Below are 21,552 nucleotides of genomic sequence, written 5' to 3' on the forward strand. Positions count from 1 at the left end.
ATTCTAACCCTCTCTGTCGGGGTACGTGTGAGGCTTGGTGTGCATATGTGAGCAATCATTGTTGGAAAATCTTAGATCATTAGCCTTCTGGTGACTTACTGAACACCCCCAAATGCAATAATCGTGTTTGTTTTACAAAGACCAATGTGCTTTTCTTTTTAATCCCTTCAAAGCACTTAAACAAATGGTCACATGGCCATTTCCAAATGTGCGGCGCAACAGATAATCTCCGGAAAGGTGGGCATCGCATTTTATGTGGGTGCAGATTAAAAGTTAATACTGGCAGTTATGTGTTGTTACTGTCAGTGCTTGAGGCGCAGGAGTCTGCTCAGCCGAAATTAAACTTGTAGTGGGTAATGATTTCACGGCTTTTCAAAACACCCATCGTTAGCCACTGACAGCCATTTACTATAGGGACTCCTGCAGGTATATGTGATTTTAATGATACCATTACTCACTGTTGTTGGTTAGTCAAAGGTAAATATATCCTTATCACAGTCGGGTAAACATAAACTTTCCAGCTTTATACAACACAAGTCAGAAGAAAGTAAGGAGCTCACTTCGGGTTCTACATGCATAATACAAATATCAACTGTTCCATCAGCAGCTATATTCAGATCTGTATCTGCCGAGAGCGGCTGGATTTGCCCTGATTGTTCGTAATGAAATCAGGGATTGACTTTCCCGTATCTAGCACGTTTATGAGGTCATGAGCGGTTATCTTCCCCCAGCACAATTATTGTCATGAATCATCACGCATCTCTTAATCACATCAGCGATTAATTTTTTTTTATTAGTGCCATGAATGCCCCAGCCTTGGGGAAACATTTTAATCAATGACAACCAAACAATATACTCATTAACGTGAGTGTGTACTTGTCCACTATCTCTACCTCCATTAGATCGTCGACTCGGCGAGGAGAAAACGTTTCAGGGTCTGAAAGACAGAATTTCTCGAAAAGGGCAAACGCACACATGCGTAATCCTTCCCACACACTCGCAGACACCGAGACCATCGCTCAGCCGAACACTCTTCTGGACTCTGAAGTAGACTCCTAGTCAGAAGATGGAGAGGGTTCACAGAGTGTGGATGGGTGCAGACCTCCAGCGTACCAGAGATAGATTTGTATTGGGCTGAACAAACCCACCGTACCATTCATCACTCCAGACGCAAGTTGCAAATAATTACTGCTCTCGCTCGCGCCCATTTTAATAGGGTAATAGATATTTCTGAAGCATGCTCCTTCACTATCTGTCCGCTTGCCTCTCTGCATTTCCAATGTGTGAAAGCAGTATAATCGGATTTCAAACATGATTAGTGGAAGCTCTGCGACAGCTCCCCAGATGTTAGAGGAGGGGGACTCTGGGATATGGGTCATGTTATAAGGTGCGAAAGTGGTAATTAATTTCTGTGTTTGCGCAGGGCACTTTAAAGTAGTTTGTTAGGACTCGACGAGCTCACGGCCGATCAACATTCAGATACTTGGAGACAGCAGTTGGGAGGTTCCATGAAAATCCCAACTCTCATTTATTGACATTGATGGATTTTACATATTGTGTTTCTGTTTTCCTTCCTGCCTTGTTTTGTTCAAGGTTATTTTAACTTTCTCTGGCACTACTTCAGTCTTCTCAGTCTCTGGAGCGGCATAGGCAATTTGAGCCATCTGTGTGTTTAGTGTCTGGCTTTCAGGTACCATCCTCCTTTGTTTCAAATCTCGTTCATTACAGCCGAGGGAGGATGGCAGATCCATTATGGAAGCCGGTCTATCTGTGTGGGTGCATTTTATCAGGACATAAGAAGAGGTCTGCCATTTAAAGCGAACCAGGAGTGGAGGTGTGCGGTTGCCGCGGCAGCGATACTCGGGAGTTTCAAGGAATATCATCACATGTTGTATTGTGTATATTTTAAGCTTCAAAGGAAGTCATAACAGAAGGGATTGCTTGTTTGAATACGCTTTTAAAATAGGTATCCAGTGACATTGAAAGATATTGCTAGGTTGTGTGGAAAACAGCAGCGTATTCTTTTAGTACCGCAGCAGGTTCTTTGTTATTAACTCGTTGATTAAGGTTGAACAGCCGACATTGACATCATTTGCATAAGATCAGGATTTAATTCCTTCGGGTAAATGCTATTGTTTGCATGTTAACATGCTGTTAACATGCTGTTGTTCAGCGGGTGTATATTTGCAGCATTTACAGCGTTAGCTTGATGTTTTATTGTTATCTGACGAGCACTGTACACTCATGTGCCACAACATTAAAACCACTGACAGGTGACGTTAATAATGTTGAGCATCTAGTGACGTACAATGTTCTGCTGGGAAACCTGGCGTGTGTGCTATATACCACCCAACTAAACACTGATGAATGACTCGAGGAACTCAACAAACAGGCCAAGGTGTTTAGCTTGCTTCTGAATTCCAGAGCTCCTGAGCAACAGTGAGAAACACGAAAACAAACCCGATCCAAGGTGGTCTTACTCCACAACGTACAGGACTCAAAGGATCCGCTGCCAATGTTCCCGTACCCTAGAGATCCTGTGTTCATGGCTCAACGAGTCAGACCTGTTCTGTTGCCAAAAGGTGGACCTACACAGTATTAGGAAGGTGGTTTTAATCTCACGGCTGTCGGTATAAACCCATAAAACAAACAGCGTGACAACTCCTATGACATGCCATTTGTTTGGCAAGTATTGGACACAGTTGCAGTCTTGATAAGAGTCGGACCAAAGCAATGGAATCACCACAGTAGTTGTAGTTCATCCTGAGGGGAACATGTGTACCAGATTTTGTGGCACCAAATAGCTGTTCAGACAACAAACCATAAATGGTAGTGTTGGAGGTAACATCAGCAGTAGGAGCCGAGCATGCAGGAATGTTTGTGCTAAATTTCACGGCAATCTGTGAAATAGTTGTTCGCATATTTCCGTCTGTTGCACGGTGACCTACGGAGCATCACAATACTATCTACACAACCCTCCTGCTAGCGTGACTATAAATGTATGTACTTGACTGCATAAATGTGGTCACTGAATCCTTTCTCTTCTGTCAGGTCCAGGAAGATGCTGTCCCTTCAGGCATGTCGAAGGATCTAAGGGAAATAGCGTTTCCTTCACGAAACACGGACAGCCAACTGAAACGCATGAAGAGAGACTGGGTCATCCCCCCAATCAATGTCCCGGAGAACTCGCGAGGCCCATTCCCTCAAGAGCTTGTTCGGGTAATGTACTTCACCCAAGCCCACAGCACACGCGTGTACACAGACACCAGTCGTCCAACTTCAGAGAAAAAAAAACGCTTTTTGCTTGAGATGACAACCTTGTAGGCTCCCCCTTGCCCTGAGCTCCTACTCAGAGGGTCACAGACATGAAACCTATTCCTTCAGCAAAATGCTTCATATTTACAGCACTTTGCTAAAGGTCAGGGCTTTTTCATCCCCTGTATTATTTATTTTTCGTTTCAGGGGGCAGTCTGTGCTAGTGTAACCTGCCATTATTTTGAAGCAGAGAGAAATCTGAAGTCCTCACCAGTGTAATTGTTCCTCAGCTGACTGTTGAGATATTACACTCCTTTTGTTCGTGGCTCAAGGACAGAAGCAAGCCCATTAATTTAGAACAAATCGCTGGTCGGGGCCTAGGTGCAGGTGGCTGACAGAGGACAAGCTAAATAGTAGATTCCTTTTAAATATATTAAGCTTATTTCCTCGCAGAATTCAATATATGCCATAAATATGTTTTATTTTTAATCCAGCCGCATTTGAAGGGATGATTCCCGGCTTTAGTCTGTGATATCAGGAAGAAGAAATACTCTGTTTGCTCAGAATGAATCAAGGGTGTAGGCACAGAGCGTCTCGGCTTACACAGCAAACAGGATAGACAGCCCAGCAAAGACAGGACTTCAATACAATGTAGACACTCATTACGTGCACGCTCTAACTCACACTGCAGCCTATTTTTAAACCAATACTGTGATTGGTGCTGAAATGATTAGTCAATATGTAACTGGAGCTCCATTCAATTATTAGCAAAAGTAATAGATATTGCAATATAGATCTGCTCAGTATAGCTTCTAAAATGTTGGATTTATGTTTGGAAACTATTAATAGTTAAAATGAAGGACGAGTAATAATCAGACGTTGTTTATGATTGAAGCTCTACACATTCTGTTAGTAATAGATAACTGGCCTACTGGGCTCAGATAACCACCTCGTACACATTTCATCTGTACAGGTGTATATGTATACCAGTAAGTATTATAGATTTCAGTGTAAAAATCAGGATATTAAAAGATGTTTTTTCTAAAAAAAAGCAGTTTTGTTATCAAATTATTTAACCCTTCCGACAGTATAGACCACTATACCGGGCTGGCATTACGACTCCCGTTGAACCCTGCAGACCGGTATAGCGGCTCCAGTATATGGAGACTTTCTGTTACATTCATTTTGATTGGCTGCCAAGCAATTCAGTCATGAAATAAACTACGCAAATGAAGCAAAATGACGTCGTTTGACCTCAAAAATCTCCAGAAAACGGGATTTTCACTACCTCATTTCCAAAATGTTTATAAACGATCAAAACAAACTAATTACAAGACTCTGGCTGAAGTCTCAGTATATAAGAACTGATAATTAATTGCATATATCTCTGGTAATTATGAAGTTTACCTTTTTCTTTTTCACACCAGTATTTCACTTGTATGTGTATGACTGGAGTAAACTTCCATTTATATTTAACTTGTCTACTTCTGATTGATACCAGCTATGTAATGATGTGAAGTCTACGTAATAATTTGTTAATGATTAATCAAAACCATCTGATCATGAATTTCAAGCAAAGATAGTGTTGAGGTGTATAAGGAATACACTTGATAGGCTTCACTCCACGAAGTATCAATCAGACAATAGTTTTATTGTTTTGAATCTATCACTAACAAATCTTTACACCCACAGATCCGATCCGACCACGACAAAAACCGCTCCCTGAGGTACAGCGTGACGGGCCCCGGCGCTGACCAGCCTCCCACTGGAATCTTCATCATCGACCCGATTTCCGGAGAGCTATCCGTCAACAAACCCCTGGATCGGGAGCACATCTCCAGCTTCCACGTAAGTCAGACAAAATAGTTACCTCCGTAATGATTTCTTTGTGATTCGATTTTTTGGTTTTTTTTCCCCCAATCTGCTTTATCAAGAGAAAATGTGTTCTCTGGTCTGGCACTGCTGTACATTCCTGCCAGTTGGCATGTGCTCAAGGGTCACGTGTAGCCTCAACAGTCTCCTCAGACTCAATAAAGACAGGGGGGTCTCCCAGGAAATCTGACTTATCCGTCTGAGAATTTAAGGGATTTGGTGTGGACTTGAGTGTGTGTGTGTTAGACACATTATGGTAACCTCCAGCTACGGTTTAGGGCTGCTTTATTCATTAGTGGTTTTTCCATTATATTAAAATAGCCTTTAAATTACGTGCTCCAACACAAAGTGGAGCACACCAAGCAAAGTTGTAGTTAAAACTGAATCACTTAATTGAGTCTATTCATCAAATAGAGATATCTTGGAAGGTCACTAAAGACTGACAAAAAAAAGACCTTCACAGACATCTGTGCAGGTTCAGTGTGAGTTGTGTGTGAAATGTAAACTGTAGGGCAACGCGGGAGCAGCTTCATTTTCGTTTCTGTTGAGTATGTTTCTGATTTATGAGTTTGCCAGTTTCTATTCACTTTGTGCACTTGACACTGTAACATGTAATTCATTTATTAATTTACATTTTTGGAAAAACTGCCTTAAATGCTGAAGCCGAAAGGATGAATCTCAACCCAAGTACACAGCAGGTACTAGAGAATACATGAATGCATTAAAAATGATTATGTATAGATGGCTACAAATGATAAACTGAATTTGCTTTGACCCTACACACTAACTTATACGATATAAACTACACACATAGCCTGGAGATTTCATCGCACACTGTAGCATCTACATTTATTCAAGAGCATGAATGGTATATATCGGTGAACTGAAATCCTGTGTCGGGCATGAATCTTAAAGTCATATGGATGGTGGGGGGAAAAAAAAGTCCACTTGAAGTGCAAAACGATGCAGTACATCAGACGAGGTCTTGTAAAACAAAAGTGAACCTTTGCTGACCCGGAGCTCGCAACGGTATAAATATGACATGAATTAAACCAGACTGTTTTTCGAGAGACATCCATAAAAATGCAGCTGCAGCGCCAGTGTTGTTGTCTGTTCTGTGGCAGGAGCTGACAAAATGCAATCATTGTCTATCTTTTTCCGTGTACATGCACGGCTAGAAGTGGGGAAAAAAACAACAGAAATGTTATCTTAGTGAGCTGAATAAGGGCAATTTTCTGAACTGCTCCTTTACAGAAGATAATTCAGTGACTGTTTATCATCTAAATGTTTAATAGATGCCATGGAGCGAGTTATTTGCAGTCTAAATATGTACCTTGCACAGGTGAGAACAGTTCTACAGCCCACATGTGTTTGTGTTGTCTTCCAGCTGAGAGCTCACGCGGTCGACCTGAATGGCAACCAGGTAGAGAACCCCATCGATATCGTGATCAATGTGATCGACATGAACGACAACAGGCCCGAGTTCACTCATCAGATCTGGAATGGCACCGTTCCAGAGGGGTCCAAGCCAGGTAATACACTACATGAAGCGTTTTGGTTGTTGTCCTGGCCTCCAGCGCCGCATGCTGCCGCGGTGTTCAGCAGATCAAACGGCATTGATGGCATTCCTGGGGTGGCCACTTTGTTAACATTGCCGACAGTATTAAAAGCCGTCAGTGGTATTTTGAGGTCATAGAAAAAAAGACTGGGTGGCTATATTACAAAGCTGTAAATCTATTTGTGTTCCATGTGGCACTATTCTATCAACTGCTAATGCCTTTTCATTGCAAGTGAAAAATTAAACAGCGAGACGACGTTTTTCTTTCTTTCCCTCAGGAACATTTGTTATGACGGTAACTTCTGTTGACAAAGATGACCCCAAAACAGCTAATGGGATGCTACGCTACAAGATCCTGTCTCAGAATCCCGAGAGTCCCACCTCCAATATGTTCACCATCAACAATAAGACGGGAGGCATCATCACAGTGGCAGCGGGCCTGGACAGAGAGGTACTCAACACCTTCATTCAGCTTTCTTCAGGCTTCGTACGCTGCTTCTTCGTCCTCGTGTCATACACCTAATTGCTGTTGCCACTTCAGTCGGTCTCTGTCATTACCAGCGTTAATGAATGTGGACTAAATAGATATATTGCGTCTTCATTTAAGTGCGACTTTCATTAGCGAAGCCATCCATTATATTAATTATTTTCCATCTTGCATTTGCGTCTTGCTCAAGATATATATCAACATATCATTTTCCATGTTTACATAAATGGGCTTTTTAAATAAAAAAAATAAAAAAAACAAAAACACGACGACAAAACACAGCTTGAGTATTGTCGCTAATATCCAGACTGTCTGCGAACTAATGAGCCAAAGTGAATTTTGCTTATTACCAACTAAATGAGAAGTAGAAGTGGACCGTTTCACACTTATTTACTCTTACAAGGAGGCAGCGTGCATCACTGAACAGCTAAATGTTTCTCTTCCCTCATTCGCGCCCCCTCGTCTCCGGCTTTCTTTCTCTGAAGCAGAAGCTTTACTTGCAATTTCTTTCTCTTTATTTCCCGCGCTGTAAATGTTGCCACTCTTTCATTTAATTGGAATTGCATGGCTGTTTGAGGAAAATAAATAAAATAATATATACAGCTGGAGCCAGTTGGTGCAATTCTAGCGAGGGCAATCAGGCTGAGGTGGCTGCTCAATCACTTTCGCCCTGGGGCCACCGTTTTATGTCCGCCAGTTGCCACCATGAAAGTAATTTGCCCGACTCTCATTACCTAGCAACTGGTCCATCACCTGAGTGGTTTTTAATGTGAAAAGAGTCATTTGTTAGCTTCATAATAGTGCTTATAGCGGAGGTGTACTTTTCACACATGCACACACAAACTCACATCAGCCCGTAGGGACTAAATCTGATTTATAGAAAAGCCCACCATTAGTCATCACAATTAAGAGGCGAGCCAGTTCGTATTTGTTTCATTTTAGTCGAGCACATTAATACAGATGTACAATGTGTTACCATCCTATCAGGGGCTGTTGTAAAGTCCAACACAATTTAATGTCTGTCTGTACAAAGCTTCTAATTCATTATTTTCTGATGTGTTGTTCAACAATCTACCCCCACGTCTCTCTTTTCCGCCCCTCCAGAAAGTGCCTCAGTATACGCTGATCATCCAGGCCACCGACATGGAGGGCAACCCCATGTACGGCCTCTCCAACACGGCCACGGCTGTCATCAGAGTCACCGACGTTAACGACAACCCGCCAGAGTTTACTGCTGAGACGGTAAGAAGCAGGATCATATCTGAGGTGTCAGCGCTGTAAGGTTAGCACAGGAAAAGCACCGCGAGGACCAACATTTCACTCCCCGATGTGGATGTATGCAGTCAACCGTCAGTTCTGCTCACTTACCTAGTTCTGCTTGCCCTGCACTTCTGAAGCCATATACAGATATACAAGTCGCCAGCGATGCGTAAAGTGTTATATCCCCCTCCAAATGTTGACACATGCAACTACGGGGATGTCTGGCCGAGTGGAAGAGGCACTTACTGTGCTCGCGAAATCGCTGAAATTTGTAATGCTACTGTTGTGCTATCAGGGCTGCGCGGGGGAATGAGATGACCATGACGACATGATAAGTTACCTCAGATGTCTATTTACCCAAGATTGGTCCTGCTGTGCTGTTTGAGGCCGGGCTTGGTTTATTTTTTTTATTTTTTTTTTTGCTGCCACAGCAGTATCACTAACAGCTCGCTGTTCTGTGCGTTCATGGTTTATTCATGCAGTTTTTCGGCGAGGTGCCTGAGAACCGCGTGAATGTCATTGTGGCCAACCTGACGGTGACTGACAAGGACCAGCCCAACACGCCGGCATGGAACGCCGTCTACAAAATCACCGGGGGCGACCCCACCGGCAGGTTCTCTGTGCCCACTGATCCGACCACTAACGAGGGCCTGGTAACTGTCGTCAAGGTGAGGCCTCCTCTTCAAACCCCACCCTTCTATCCCCTGAGACGCATCGTATATTTATGTGTGCGTAAGCTATACTGAAAGGCTTGGAGGTGGTCGGCTCTGCGTTATAATCTGTCAGAGTATTCTACGAGTGTATGTTCGTAATAAACTGTTTGGAGAACCCTGAATGTGATGGAGGTGAAGGTTTTTCAGATGTTGAAACAAGAATAACAAATTGATCATCCAAGTGTTCGCTTCAGTTGTTCGAAACATGGAAATTTTCAATTCAAATATTTATCACGTAATAAAAAACTTAAGACACTTTCTTTGTGGCGCATTTCAAATGAAACCGGCTTCTTGCACAGTTCCTACACCAGTTCTCTCGCATCCTTGAACTGTCCACAAAAGGATTCGGCTTCTTTATCACATCCCAATGTCTACTAAAAGCTTACACAGTCACATTTTTCAGGGAAGAATAACAAAAGGCTTCAGTTTTTTGAGTTGATCTCTAATCAGTGTCACAAGGCCAAAAAAAAAAAACAGAATATATGTGATTTAATTTCTTCTACTTTTTCGTGTGTGAGTCACTCCTCTTTGTGCTGCTTTTCAGCCCATTGACTACGAGATCAGCCGGACGTACGTGCTGACAGTGGAGGCGAGGAACGAGGTCCCGCTGGCCAGAGGCATCCACTCTCCCCGACAGTCCACCGCCACCGTCTCCATCAGAGTGATAGATGTCAACGAGAGTCCCTACTTCGAGCCCAACCCCAAACTCATTAAACTGGAAGAGGGGATGATGCAGGAGACAACCCTGACCACCTTCACTGCGCAGGATCCCGATCGCTTCATGCAGCAAACCATCAGGTGGGTTTTACAGTCAGGAGAAGAGTCTGGGAACTGCCTTCAAAAGAATAACAGATGTGGAAACTGCTCCCTTTTAAAAAAAAAAAAAACAATACAGCACTTGTGTTTAAACCCAACATCTATAATATATATCGTACTCTACACCTTGTGAAGGGGAGTGGAGTGATATGTGTTGATTGTTCACACTCTCTCCAGTAGTTCTGTTTAAATAACACTAAGCAGCCAGCATGTCTGCATCTCATTCTTGAACAAGCCTTGGTTTTTTGTTTTTTTTGGTTTTGTTTTTTTTCTCCCCCTTTTCATCACAGCTCTTTGGCCGTGGAAGTGTTTATCTGCCTGAAAACAGTCCATGAGAAATATGCTAGCTTTGTAATTCCATGGTTTGTCCTACAAATTAGTTTGAGCTACAGATAACAACGAGCCAGTTTGGTCTCCCCTGTGAGGCTGCTCTCAAAAGTTAGAATAATTATGTAAAATGCGTCGAGTCTAAAATATTTATTCAGTGTAAACAAATAAAAACACACGCACTTTTGGAATAAAGAAATGCCATACTGGAAATAAAGACCAAGATTTTTCTCTGTTTAATAAAATAAAAATGTACCTTTTAGACTTTTCTCACTTCATTTACTAGCAGACTTTCTGTATCAGTGTGTAAATCGCTTGTTTTCTTGCCTCAGATACTCCAAACTTTCAGATCCAGCCAACTGGCTACGGATTGATCCCAACACTGGCCGAATCACAACAATTGCCATTCTGGACCGAGAGTCGCCCTTTGTGAAGAACAGTTTGTACAATGCAACATTCCTGGCTTCTGATAGCGGTACGTAACCGTTCGAGTGCTACTACAGTGTCCAAAACTACCTTGTTGAGCTCCTGTGATGCACCAGTTACATGGTCTTGGTGTTTTAGCCCTGCTGTTACACAAGCACTCTGTTCCAGGCCATTATTGTTAGAGCATGCAGGAGGAGATAATGCTCCCTTTTCAAGAGGAAGCCGAGCGGATCTCTAATGTTGCCCACCTCTCAAAGTTCAATCTTCTACCTAGCATCACTTTTACTACCTGTGATGTTTTTCACGTGAAACGAGACAACAGAATGCACCGTATCTGCTGCGAAATCTACCTCAGGTACAACCGCAAAGATGTCCGCCATGCCTGAAGGTCAGCCTTGTACCAGGCGCATGGCATGTCTGGAACACTGACCGCCTTAGTTGAAGGTTAATGTGCTAGCAATCCCAGAACCATCCAGCATGGGGATGCTTTCACCTCCTCTCTGCACTGGTGGGATTTACCTCTGTTCAGGTTTACCCTGTTCTACGGAGCATAGCTTAGGCCAATAGGCTTAAAAACTCTACCAATAAAGAGGTTTCTCAGCATTAATGGGTCAGGATTGGATGACTAGCTCCTTTGAGCGTGGCCTGAATGGTAAAAAAGCCTCTTAGCTGAGTGAATACATAGAGGAGCCTGAGAGGAGCGACAGTGGGCTCTGTTTGTCTGCTTTAGTATTCCCATCCCGTGTCCTTCGTCAGGAAGACGTTCTTCAGCCACACACACACAAACGCACACACACCAAATGTTCTGATATCTAACTCTTTCTGTCTAGCTCCTCACTTGAGATTAGATTCTCAGATCAGTATGCAGTTTGTATGGGTCTTCTCCCACTAGAGTAAATAGCTGTTTAGAGTGTCTTATTATAGCATGAGACCCAGAGAATAAACTTCATACTTTACTTTTCTCTGTCGACTGTATAATGATTGCGAAATGAGAGGTGGCATTTCAATAGTATATGTTCCTTTCCATATGTAAATTTTTAGAATTCCCTTTTCTCATAAATATGTATGCACTGAGTGTGTGTGTGTGTGTCAATTTATGGCCCATACAGGTGTGCCACCAGCAAGTGGCACAGGCACTCTCCAGATCTACCTGCTGGATATCAATGACAACGCACCCAAGGTGTTCCCTCAGGAGACGGAGATATGCGAAAAGCCGGAGCCAAATGCCATCAACATCACAGCCCTGGATGGAGACCTGAACCCGAACGCGGGGCCATTTGCCTTCGAGTTAGCCCACAGGCCCACTGACGTTCGGAGAAACTGGACCATAACGAGAATCAGTGGTAAGATACGGGAAATACTCGCACAATTTCAGAGTAATAAACCTAGTTATGTTCACATTTGGCCATTTGTGCTGTATCAAACCCAGCCCGTGCTAATGAAATGAGACTAATCTAATCTTCGTTTTGCTGTTGCCGAGACACAACAAAGATGATTCAGCTTTTTGGCCTTCGCATATTTTTGTTCCTGTAAACTGAAAGCAAAGACGACGAACCGTCTCCGTCTTTTAAAATCAGTGGCATTTAATAATTAAGGAGAAAACTGTAGAAAATATCAAACAATATGTATGACATTCAGCACTTTGCTGTTTAGTAATTAAAGCAGAACACTTTGATCCGTGATCCTTCTGAGCAACACTCGTGAAATGTGTGTAAATAGCGCTGCAGAGGTGTCGGAGCTGGCACCGGCGCCATAATAATATATTAACCTGACCAAACACTCATTAATTGTTTATGCTAATTTGAAACAAAAACATGAGAGGCAAAACTCATTTGTTGTGTGCTAGCTGTTAGATAGTGTGAGTTGAAATGCAGTGAATATATCTTAATAGGATAATGGCATTTGGATTATCGCAGCTGGGAATTCAGCCTAAGCAGCATTATCAAAAAGGTATTCAGTAGATTTATAAGCTCCAAATCCAAATCCTGACCATGTTTTGGATTAGATATGCTGATGCAACTTCCAGGTAGGAATTTATGCCGCATATTTGTGGTAATAGGAATGTAATCATGCTGTGAACACAGTCTCTACAAACGACTATTCAGCGTTTGGATTTAATCCCTTCTGAAAGATTTCTTTGCTAAGGAAACATTATGTTATTTCATATTTAAACACGCCGAGTTACTTAATCGCCAGACTCGGCACTCAAAATGTATTTCCTCTGACACAAAGCCCTCATAGATCAGTCCCTCTCTCTCTCTCTCTGTCTTTTCTCCTCTCCGTCTCTCAGGTGACTATGCTCAGGTGAGCCTGAAGATTGGTTTCCTTGAAAGTGGTATCTACGAGATCCCCATCATAATCACAGACTCAGGCAACCTGCCCATGTCCAACACCTCCTACTTGCGGATTAAAGTGTGCCAGTGCGACATCAATGGAGACTGCACGGACCAGCAGCACATCATGGCCGCCGGTCTGGGCACGGGCGCCATCATATCCATCCTCCTCTGCATCATCATCCTCCTCAGTGAGTGTCTCAGTGCCTCTCTCGAGCAGCACATCACACGAATGCACACAGGGATTATAAAGACAGGCTAAACATTATCCGAGATATCACTAGATTACTGTAGGATTACCAAAAAGATAGCCTTGATCAGGCCCGCATCCAAGCTCTAAAGCGTCGGATCCGATTACATTTGAATGAAAATATGTAAGTTATTATTTTTTGTAATACGAGATCTCTCTCTCTCTCTCTCTCTCTCTCTCGATCTGTCCGTCCGCTAGTCCTCGTGCTGATGTTTGTGGTGTGGATGAAGCGCCGTGATAAAGAGCGTCAGGCCAAGCAGCTCCTTATCGATCCCGAGGATGATGTGAGAGACAACATCCTCAAGTATGATGAAGAAGGCGGAGGAGAGGAGGATCAGGTAGGAATCATGTGGTAAACACGCTTTTTATCAAATCTGATGTTGTGTTCAAGTCCCCTGAGAAGCTGTTTCTACGTCAGATAGATGCTTAATCATTTGATGAATAAGCAAAGCGTTGGTTGATTTTTGTTTTCACTGCTTTGTGCTATTTCCATTGGTTTTGAGTCACATTTGGATCAGAATCTCATTATGTTTTGGCCACACCCGGTTTAGACGAATGCAGTGAAGCCCACACAATCCTAATAATTAAATCTTATGTAGTGATGTCATGTCTACATTAACTAGACATGAATATTTACACTAATGGAAAAATACTTGAGATTTGAAGCTGGGACTTTAAGTTTTTTTTTATTTTAATTTTAATTTTAATAACCAAATGGCTTCCACACATAATCAAACCTTAACACAGCGTATCTGTAACTGCACTCGAGTACTGAAACCTTTTTATTATCTGGCTCTATTTCTCTCTGTGGGTCTTTGATTAGATTGTTTCTGATTTAGAAGAAATGTGTTGCACTGTATTTTGTTTAAATGAAGAAACTACACCTTTGACTAGAAAAGTTCAGGTAACATTTGAATATTTCTGTCAGAAAACCCTCTTTTTTTTTTCTCGCCTCATTTTTGTACTAGTATGAAAAAATGTGAAAGAACATCCAGCCATACACAAGACGCTGTATGGGGCCTTTGAAAGGGTGACAGAAGGCGGGTGTGTGGTCTTTGTTAGAGAAGAATATTCAGGTCACATCTATGCAGCACAGAAGCTGTTTCTGTATAGCTGAAGCAGCATAAGGACAAAGAGGACCACCTAGATTCTTTCTGCAAGAATACATACAGTCCCACTGCTTCTTTATAGTCGTGCTCATTACGCCGCTCCGAGACACACTTCTTAGTCATTCACAATGAGGAGTCAGACAGTTTTCATTGTAAATTTGAAATAGTACTTTTTTCCTAGAAGGGAGCTTGGAATCGAAAGCTGGAATCAATAAGGCAAACACATTTTCTTCCAATCGGTTCTGGAAATATTGGAAACGTTTCCTCAACTGGAACTGCTCCCCGCTCCACAAGCCCAGCACACACAGACACAATAGAAATGCAGTGCCACAGGCACCAATAAAGTCACATCTCTGTATCCTCCTGCACTGATCAGGCGCACACAGACACAAATTCAATTGTCCTAATAACCCCTTGTTAGCAGAACGGAATCATTTCATAAAAAGGCCGTAATATACCAAATGGGCTATTTTCTTGCTGCTGGCTGAAGTGCTTCGGTGGCTTAGGTATAGCAGAAATGTGCGGGAGACCCCGGTCTGACCCAGCGCAGTGCCAAATTAGCCTCGGAGACTTGTAATTGGTAAGCTGATGTCATTTAGAGACAGACATCTGCTGTGGCACCATAATGAAGCCCTGTCTAAGGTAACAATATGACTGGAAAGCCATTACACATCTGCCAATGATTAGGCAGGAGGGAGTGCTCCCACTAGTGTATTCACATCCTCGGTTTCACACACAAAATGCACAAACTTGTGGAGCAGAACATGTTGAAAAGGAAACTGTTGCATGATATAACACCCCTCAAAGGGAAACGAGCGGGTGCAGCGATTTATTGAGGGAAAACAAGCTTCTATTTTGAGTGGCGCAGAGAAGGGCAGGCCGCCAGGAGAAAATGGTCTTGTCTGCCCAATCGTTGGAGTCAGTGTTGGGTAAAAAATGGACCTGAGTTTCCCAGCGATGTGGTCTTTATAATGCCCACCTCTGTTCTCCCTATCTCCCGCTGGGGAGGAAATTGAAGTGTCAGACTATTGGGTGCTCTCAGAGTATATGATTTTAGCTGTTGCTGCCGTCGCCCTGGTTTGTATTGGTTTGTGAAGTACTCATTTCATCAGAGGCAGACAGCTGATCAGGCCGCGCTACCTGGACATGGAAAACATAATGCAGAAATAATAGCAAACCCAGAAGTCGCCGTGCGGAGGTTCGCAGGTGAAAATAAAATGCACGCCCGAGATGAGTCATCATCTTCCTCGAATGACCTCAGAATAATTCGATTCACATTAACCTTCGACGGAGTGGCTTCGGATAAAAGTTTGGGCTTATTTTTCAATCTTATGCGGCGAACGTACCAAAACAAGTCTGACCTGCTCATTCAGGTAGTGTAAGAGTGGCATGTTTCTGTCAGAGAAGTTCGTCATGTCAGGGGAACTGTAGCGTCAACATGAGGTTTGCTTTTTGAGATTTCAGACATTATTTAAATTTTTGTAAACAAAAGGACGTAATTATTAAAACTGCATTTAACTTGTTGGAATATTTATGAAATTTATAAATATGCTGATTTGTTTACTCCCTGAAATGAATACTGCTCTCATGTCTGTGTGATAAGATCAAACTTAACCAGTAGAAAAAATGGAGAAACATAATCAGCCGCTCCTTTTGTAGCGTTTGTGCTAAGCTAACCGGCGGCTAGCCCTCGATTGTATGAACAGATATGACATTCTTAGCTAATTCACTGCAAGAAAAAGAGTAGACATGTTTCCTAACATGGTAAAATATTTATTTAAGGTGTAAACAAGCCACATGATCTGAACGTGTTTATTTGATGGTGTACCAGATAATAAGATGACTGATCTGTAGTTCCTCTTCTAAATATGTTTGATCGCCCTGGAGTTTATAAAGCTGACTTTTGTTTTCACTAACGCTGCCCCACTGTTGTCATTATTTCCATTCAAAACATTGACCAGACTTATTAGAAACACCGACGTGGCCGCTAAGCTTCACCCTGCGTTTCAGGGCATGGTTTGGACTTCTCCACTGGCATGATGATAAACTCTGCTCCGTTTTAAATTGCTCATCTATGTCTCACAGCAGATAACGTGTATGAGGCTTAGCAATGTTCAGTCTGCCGTGTGTGAATGTGGGTCATGAGTGCCAGGGGCAGCCATTTCACCAGGCCGGCGTACGTGTGAGGAGTCAATTCCCTGGAGGGGGCTGGTATGTCATTAGACCTTCCTGCTTAGTTCAGCCATTATATGGCTCCGTTGCAATTCCTGTCACCAGCTCCTGACCCCTCCGGTGGGCGACCTTAGACAAGGTGAAGCGGCAGCCCGACCGAAATGAACCAAAGATGATGGATGCCGTTTGTGCGTGATGTGCGATGACCACTGCTGCTTTCTAGCTTCGCCTCGGGTCTTTTCTTATTCCCCGTGAAATCAAACCGCTAATAAATAATCCATATATTTGTCTTAGATTTGAAATTATACCCAGTAGCGTGGAGCTGAGTGTTTGCCAAGTGCCTGTTTGCTTTGTAGTGTTGATATATCTGGGTTGTTTGTGCATCATCCCGGGCTTTATGTGTATTCTCATGTTTATTTTTACATCGCAGCGTCTACAGCTCTCCTTCCCTGGGAGTGTCTGTGTGTGTGTGTGTGTGTAGGTACATGTGCAACTGAGCAAAGACAATTTTGAAGGGGGATATTAGAGATGGATGGATTACCGAAAATCTCTTAAAGAGGGACAATCCATCATGCACGCTTATTAGGCACACATTCTGATTCTCAAATGGCATTTTCTCTATCATATCTGCTGTCACCCTGATACCATCCAGTCATTCAGCTCAGCTGCTCAGCTCTTCACCACAGCCTCTCTCTCCTCACTGCTTTTCTCTCCTCACTCTTTCACCTCCTCCTTCTTGCCCATGACTTTGCACAAACTGTGAGCCATTCAGGTTGCCTTGGTAATGTTAATAGGATTAGCAATGGCTTATGCATATCCACCATCCCGTGTCTGGGCATTGATTAGAGCAAAACAGTCGCCTGCACATCCTTCCTGCAGCACACCGCACAAGTACAAACACTCTGCAGCGTATGATGTGGTCCTCAGCCTGGACCCCCTCAGTGCTGCCTCTTTTTATGTGTCAAATTGTCCCTGGGCTTGTGCTTCACAGACAAGAAGATTAAAGTTTCCCTCGTGTTCCCCTCGACTCTCCGCGCCGCATTCTAACTTTAAAAAAAAAATCTCTCCTCCACTCGGTTGTGCCGCTCCTTCCTCTTTGCAGCACGGGATGTGTTTACCTATTTAAATAATCACACTCGGCCTGGGGTCTCGTCACGCTGCTCGGCTAAGTCCCATCTGTCTACGTGTTCCGCAGGATTACGACCTGAGTCAGCTCCAGCAGCCAGACACGATAGAGCCCGATGCCATCAAGCCGGTGGGAATCCGCCGTCTAGACGAGAGACCCCTCCACCCCGAGCCGCAGTACCCCATGAGGTCAGCAGCACCCCACCCCGGAGACATCGGAGACTTCATCAACGAGGTAAGAGCAACAAGCCAGCAGCGCTTATTGGAGGGAAAAAAAAAAATGAAATTGTTCCGCGGTGTGGCGAAATCAAATCGCGGGATCTCGGCGCTGTCACAGAACTCGGATTTCATTTCCAAGCTGAATGTTTTTTCTTATAATAAACTTGTTTCTAAGCAAACAATTTGACTCATATGACTGAGCACCAACGAGTTAGGCGGCGCCTTGTCGCGGGAGAAAAATACTTTAAATCGAATCAATTGTTATTAGAATTGTTTTCATCTTTTCCCAGCAGAAAGTAGAAACTTTTCTCATTTCACATATATTCACTCCGACACATACAGAACCCCAAAAAGTACATGATGCTAACTCACTTGGATGTAATTGTTTTTCTCCCCACTTTCCGCCAAAGCAGAGTTATAGACGTGTCAGCATAGAAATAGGAGATGAGAGCAGCAATACATTGGCTTTCTATCGGAGTGCGCTGTTCAGAGTGCCCCCCGTTTGCCCGAGGCCATCATTGACTCCAGCATGACGGGAGAATGTAAAATGAAAAGAGCAGTCATATATTTTTCACAAGCTCCAACAGACAAGAGTTTCACAGCATTACAAATGGAGTTCTCCTCTAGTTTTTGGATGGCGCCCATGTTTTTAGATTAGAACTTACTCTTTCAGCTCTGCTCCCCAAACATCTATCTCTCAGATCCCTTTACCCAGGCGCCGCGCATTTTCTCTCTCAGTCGTGAATACATCTAATACACTCGTCCTAACAGCTGATACGAAATGTGATGTTTTGGGGGTTTTTTTTATTTTATTTTGAGAACAGATCGACAATTCACCGCCGTCTTTTATCAGGACTCGTGTTATTTTAAAAACGCTCGCGAGACCTTCGAGATGTTCCGAGCACCCTGACCCAGAAAAACGGTCGCCGCAAACCGAGGGCGGCGTCGATCCGTTTTTAGTCGCGCTGGAGCTCCGGCGTGCAGCACATGGAGCTGGAGTCTGACCTAACTGATAGGGCTAGCTGCCAGTGGAGCAGGGAGACAGAGGAGGGGGGGAGGGAGTGTGTCTGATCTCCATCCTGAATCGTACACATGCCCCGGGAGCTAGTGGCTCTTAATTAAATTAGAGAAGCAAAAAAAAAAAAAAAAAAACGAGGCGTAGGTTTAGCAGCATAAGGACTTTAACCTCGCAGTCGGACAAACAAACGTCTATTAGTCAACTCCTGGTCTGTTCTCACAGCGGGGGAGGGGGGGCAACATTAAATACTCTAGCGCCAACTTGACATGACCTCTGCTGCTCACACGTGGAACCAGAAGGGATTTCATTCATTGTTTTTTTTGTTTTTTTTGGCCCAATCCCGCCCCAACAAAGGTGGCCCCGAACAACCAAAACAACCGGCTTGATTACACGTCTCTTTGTTATCGGTGGAGCAGAGCGACTCGGCAAAGTGATGACAGTTCAGCATTTCGCTAAACGTGGTGATTGTCTCCAGCCCGGTGGAAGACTCCGTCATAATGAAATTACAAGGCTGAGTTGTGTGATTGACTAACCTTATGAAACTGCCAGTGGGATTTTGGTTGTAGATGGAGGAGGCTATAACCAGCAGAGCGATTATGGTTGTAATTGTAATGAACGATCCATCTGTCATATTTCCCACAAAATTATCAGCACTACAGCCCGGAGCAAATACTTAGCGAAAGCTAACAAGTGGAAAATAATCGCTAAGTGCCCAGGCACTTTAATTCAATCCATCTTTTTATTTGAAAGCATTTTAGCCCCATAATGGTAGCATAGAGGAAACTATAAATCTTTGACAAGTTCCCAATGAGCTGAGGTCTCGTTTCTCTGTTTTATGTTGCTCCACTTCTTTTAATTCATTTATTATTTGTTGGTTGTCCTCAGTTGTGGTGATAAGAGGGCGAAACCAGGCCCGGATCCAAAGTGGTTCATGGCCAAAGCACATCTCAACTCCTAGATTAGCAATCCATCAAGCCTCCTGAGTCCCGTTAGGGAATGAGGCTGGGAATCAATAACAATCCATAAGGACCTCTCATGACGCTGTGAGGATTTCTGGGAATGTCAAGCACAATCTTCAAAATAGAGCCGCCCCCAACCGGCACCACGAGCCCGGAGATAACGCACAGAGACACACGGCTGAGCTCGGCGCTTATTCCTACTGTTTAGGAAGGAGTCGTATGAAATATTAAAGCCAGTGCAGTCCGGATGATAGATGACAAAGTATCGGTGGTGCTGTCTGTGCGAGGTCCAGCAGAGGAGGCTGGGGGTGGGTGGTGCTTTCACAGGGGTCAGTGGGGGGGAAGATGATTCCAGTCATCTGAGGCCAGTGGTCACGCTCAGTCTTGGCTTTTGATCAAGCAGCGGATAATCCAACATCCTCGAAACATCAGGAGAATCCCAACTAAGACGCAGAGGAAACTCGCAGGAACATTAGAGGCTGATTAATCTGGACAAAAACCTGATTTCCTGAATGCGGGGAGGGAGATCCACCGAGCGCTTTTAGGATAGATTAGCCTGTTTGTGTGCAGCAGCAGCAGGTGGGAGGGAGGGAGCTGCAGATGTCGCCTAATCTCCTCATCTAACTGTGACTTTTATTCCCTCCTGCACAGGGACTCAAGGCGGCAGACAACGACCCCACTGCTCCTCCCTACGACTCCCTGCTAGTGTTCGACTACGAGGGCAGCGGCTCCACGGCCGGCTCCCTAAGCTCCCTCAACTCCTCCAGCAGCGGGGGCGACCAGGACTACGATTACCTCAACGACTGGGGCCCACGCTTTAGAAAACTGGCGGACATGTACGGTGGGAGCGACGACTAGGACACACAAGCCAACACCTTTTGGAGGATGAAAGAGATGAAGGAGGAGGAGGAGGAAGAAGAAAAGAAAAAAAAAAGTAAAAATGTTGAAGAGAAGGAAAGTTTTCCTGTTGATGGACACGGACAGCTTCTGATATTCCCTGAGAGAGTTGATAGAACTGTGACAGTAAAAAAAAAAAAAAAAGACATAAAAAAACAAACATTGATTCAGAATTTTTTTCAAAAACAACCAACCTAGGCTTATTGTTGTAGTCTACGCATACATATGCTTGTTGAAAGCTTAGGCATAGGCTGTGGTCCAGTTACGGAGGATGTGGGAGGGAACACTGGTGGACTGTCACCACTCAGATTGTTGGTATTGAATGCGCTCAGTTACACTTGAATTTCACAGTACAGAAGCACTGGGATATAATGTGCCTTTTTGTACATTTTTTTGGATCTAAATGATTAGTTTTATGTTCAAGGCTTTAATGGTACTGACTTTTGGAGTGATTTCAAACAAAGTATGTTACACTCTGGTATGCTTCTACATGCTTTTTTTTTTTATTATTTTGTTTTTTCTTTTTTTTGGTTACACAATGCTCCTGTTTGTTGAAGATTTATTTAAATAAAACCACAAAGAAATGAAGGATCATCTGTCAGCTTGGATGGAAAGAAAAACAATTAAGAGCAGCACTGTACAGTACGCTAGACTTCTAGACTTTCTCACTAAAAAATTAAAAATTATGCAGCTGGTTGCAAATAAAGGGAGTTATGAATCATACTTTTGTAGCAGATTTTTTTTTCTCTCTTTTTT

At 43.4% G+C, this 21,552-nt stretch overlaps 1 protein-coding gene across 1 annotated transcript in view; it reads left to right on the plus strand.

The window, feature by feature from the left end:
• LOC103371087 (cadherin-2-like) overlaps nt 1-21,519 on the plus strand; it is a 57,281-nt gene extending 35,762 nt beyond the window's left edge. Inside the window, exons 4-16 of the mRNA XM_008300308.1 lie at nt 3,052-3,219; nt 4,948-5,103; nt 6,515-6,659; nt 6,964-7,136; nt 8,277-8,414; nt 8,915-9,100; nt 9,690-9,943; nt 10,621-10,763; nt 11,824-12,057; nt 13,005-13,238; nt 13,496-13,635; nt 17,774-17,938; nt 20,551-21,519. Coding sequence (XP_008298530.1) covers nt 3,052-3,219; nt 4,948-5,103; nt 6,515-6,659; nt 6,964-7,136; nt 8,277-8,414; nt 8,915-9,100; nt 9,690-9,943; nt 10,621-10,763; nt 11,824-12,057; nt 13,005-13,238; nt 13,496-13,635; nt 17,774-17,938; nt 20,551-20,757 — 2,343 coding nt within the window. The 3' untranslated portion in view covers nt 20,758-21,519. The remainder of the gene's footprint in view (nt 1-3,051; nt 3,220-4,947; nt 5,104-6,514; nt 6,660-6,963; nt 7,137-8,276; nt 8,415-8,914; nt 9,101-9,689; nt 9,944-10,620; nt 10,764-11,823; nt 12,058-13,004; nt 13,239-13,495; nt 13,636-17,773; nt 17,939-20,550) is intronic.
• Nucleotides 21,520-21,552: the final 33 nt, after the last annotated feature.

This window comes from Stegastes partitus, unplaced genomic scaffold (genome assembly GCF_000690725.1).
Source record: "Stegastes partitus isolate 25-593 unplaced genomic scaffold, Stegastes_partitus-1.0.2 Scaffold1524, whole genome shotgun sequence".
NCBI lineage: Eukaryota > Metazoa > Chordata > Actinopteri > Pomacentridae > Stegastes > Stegastes partitus.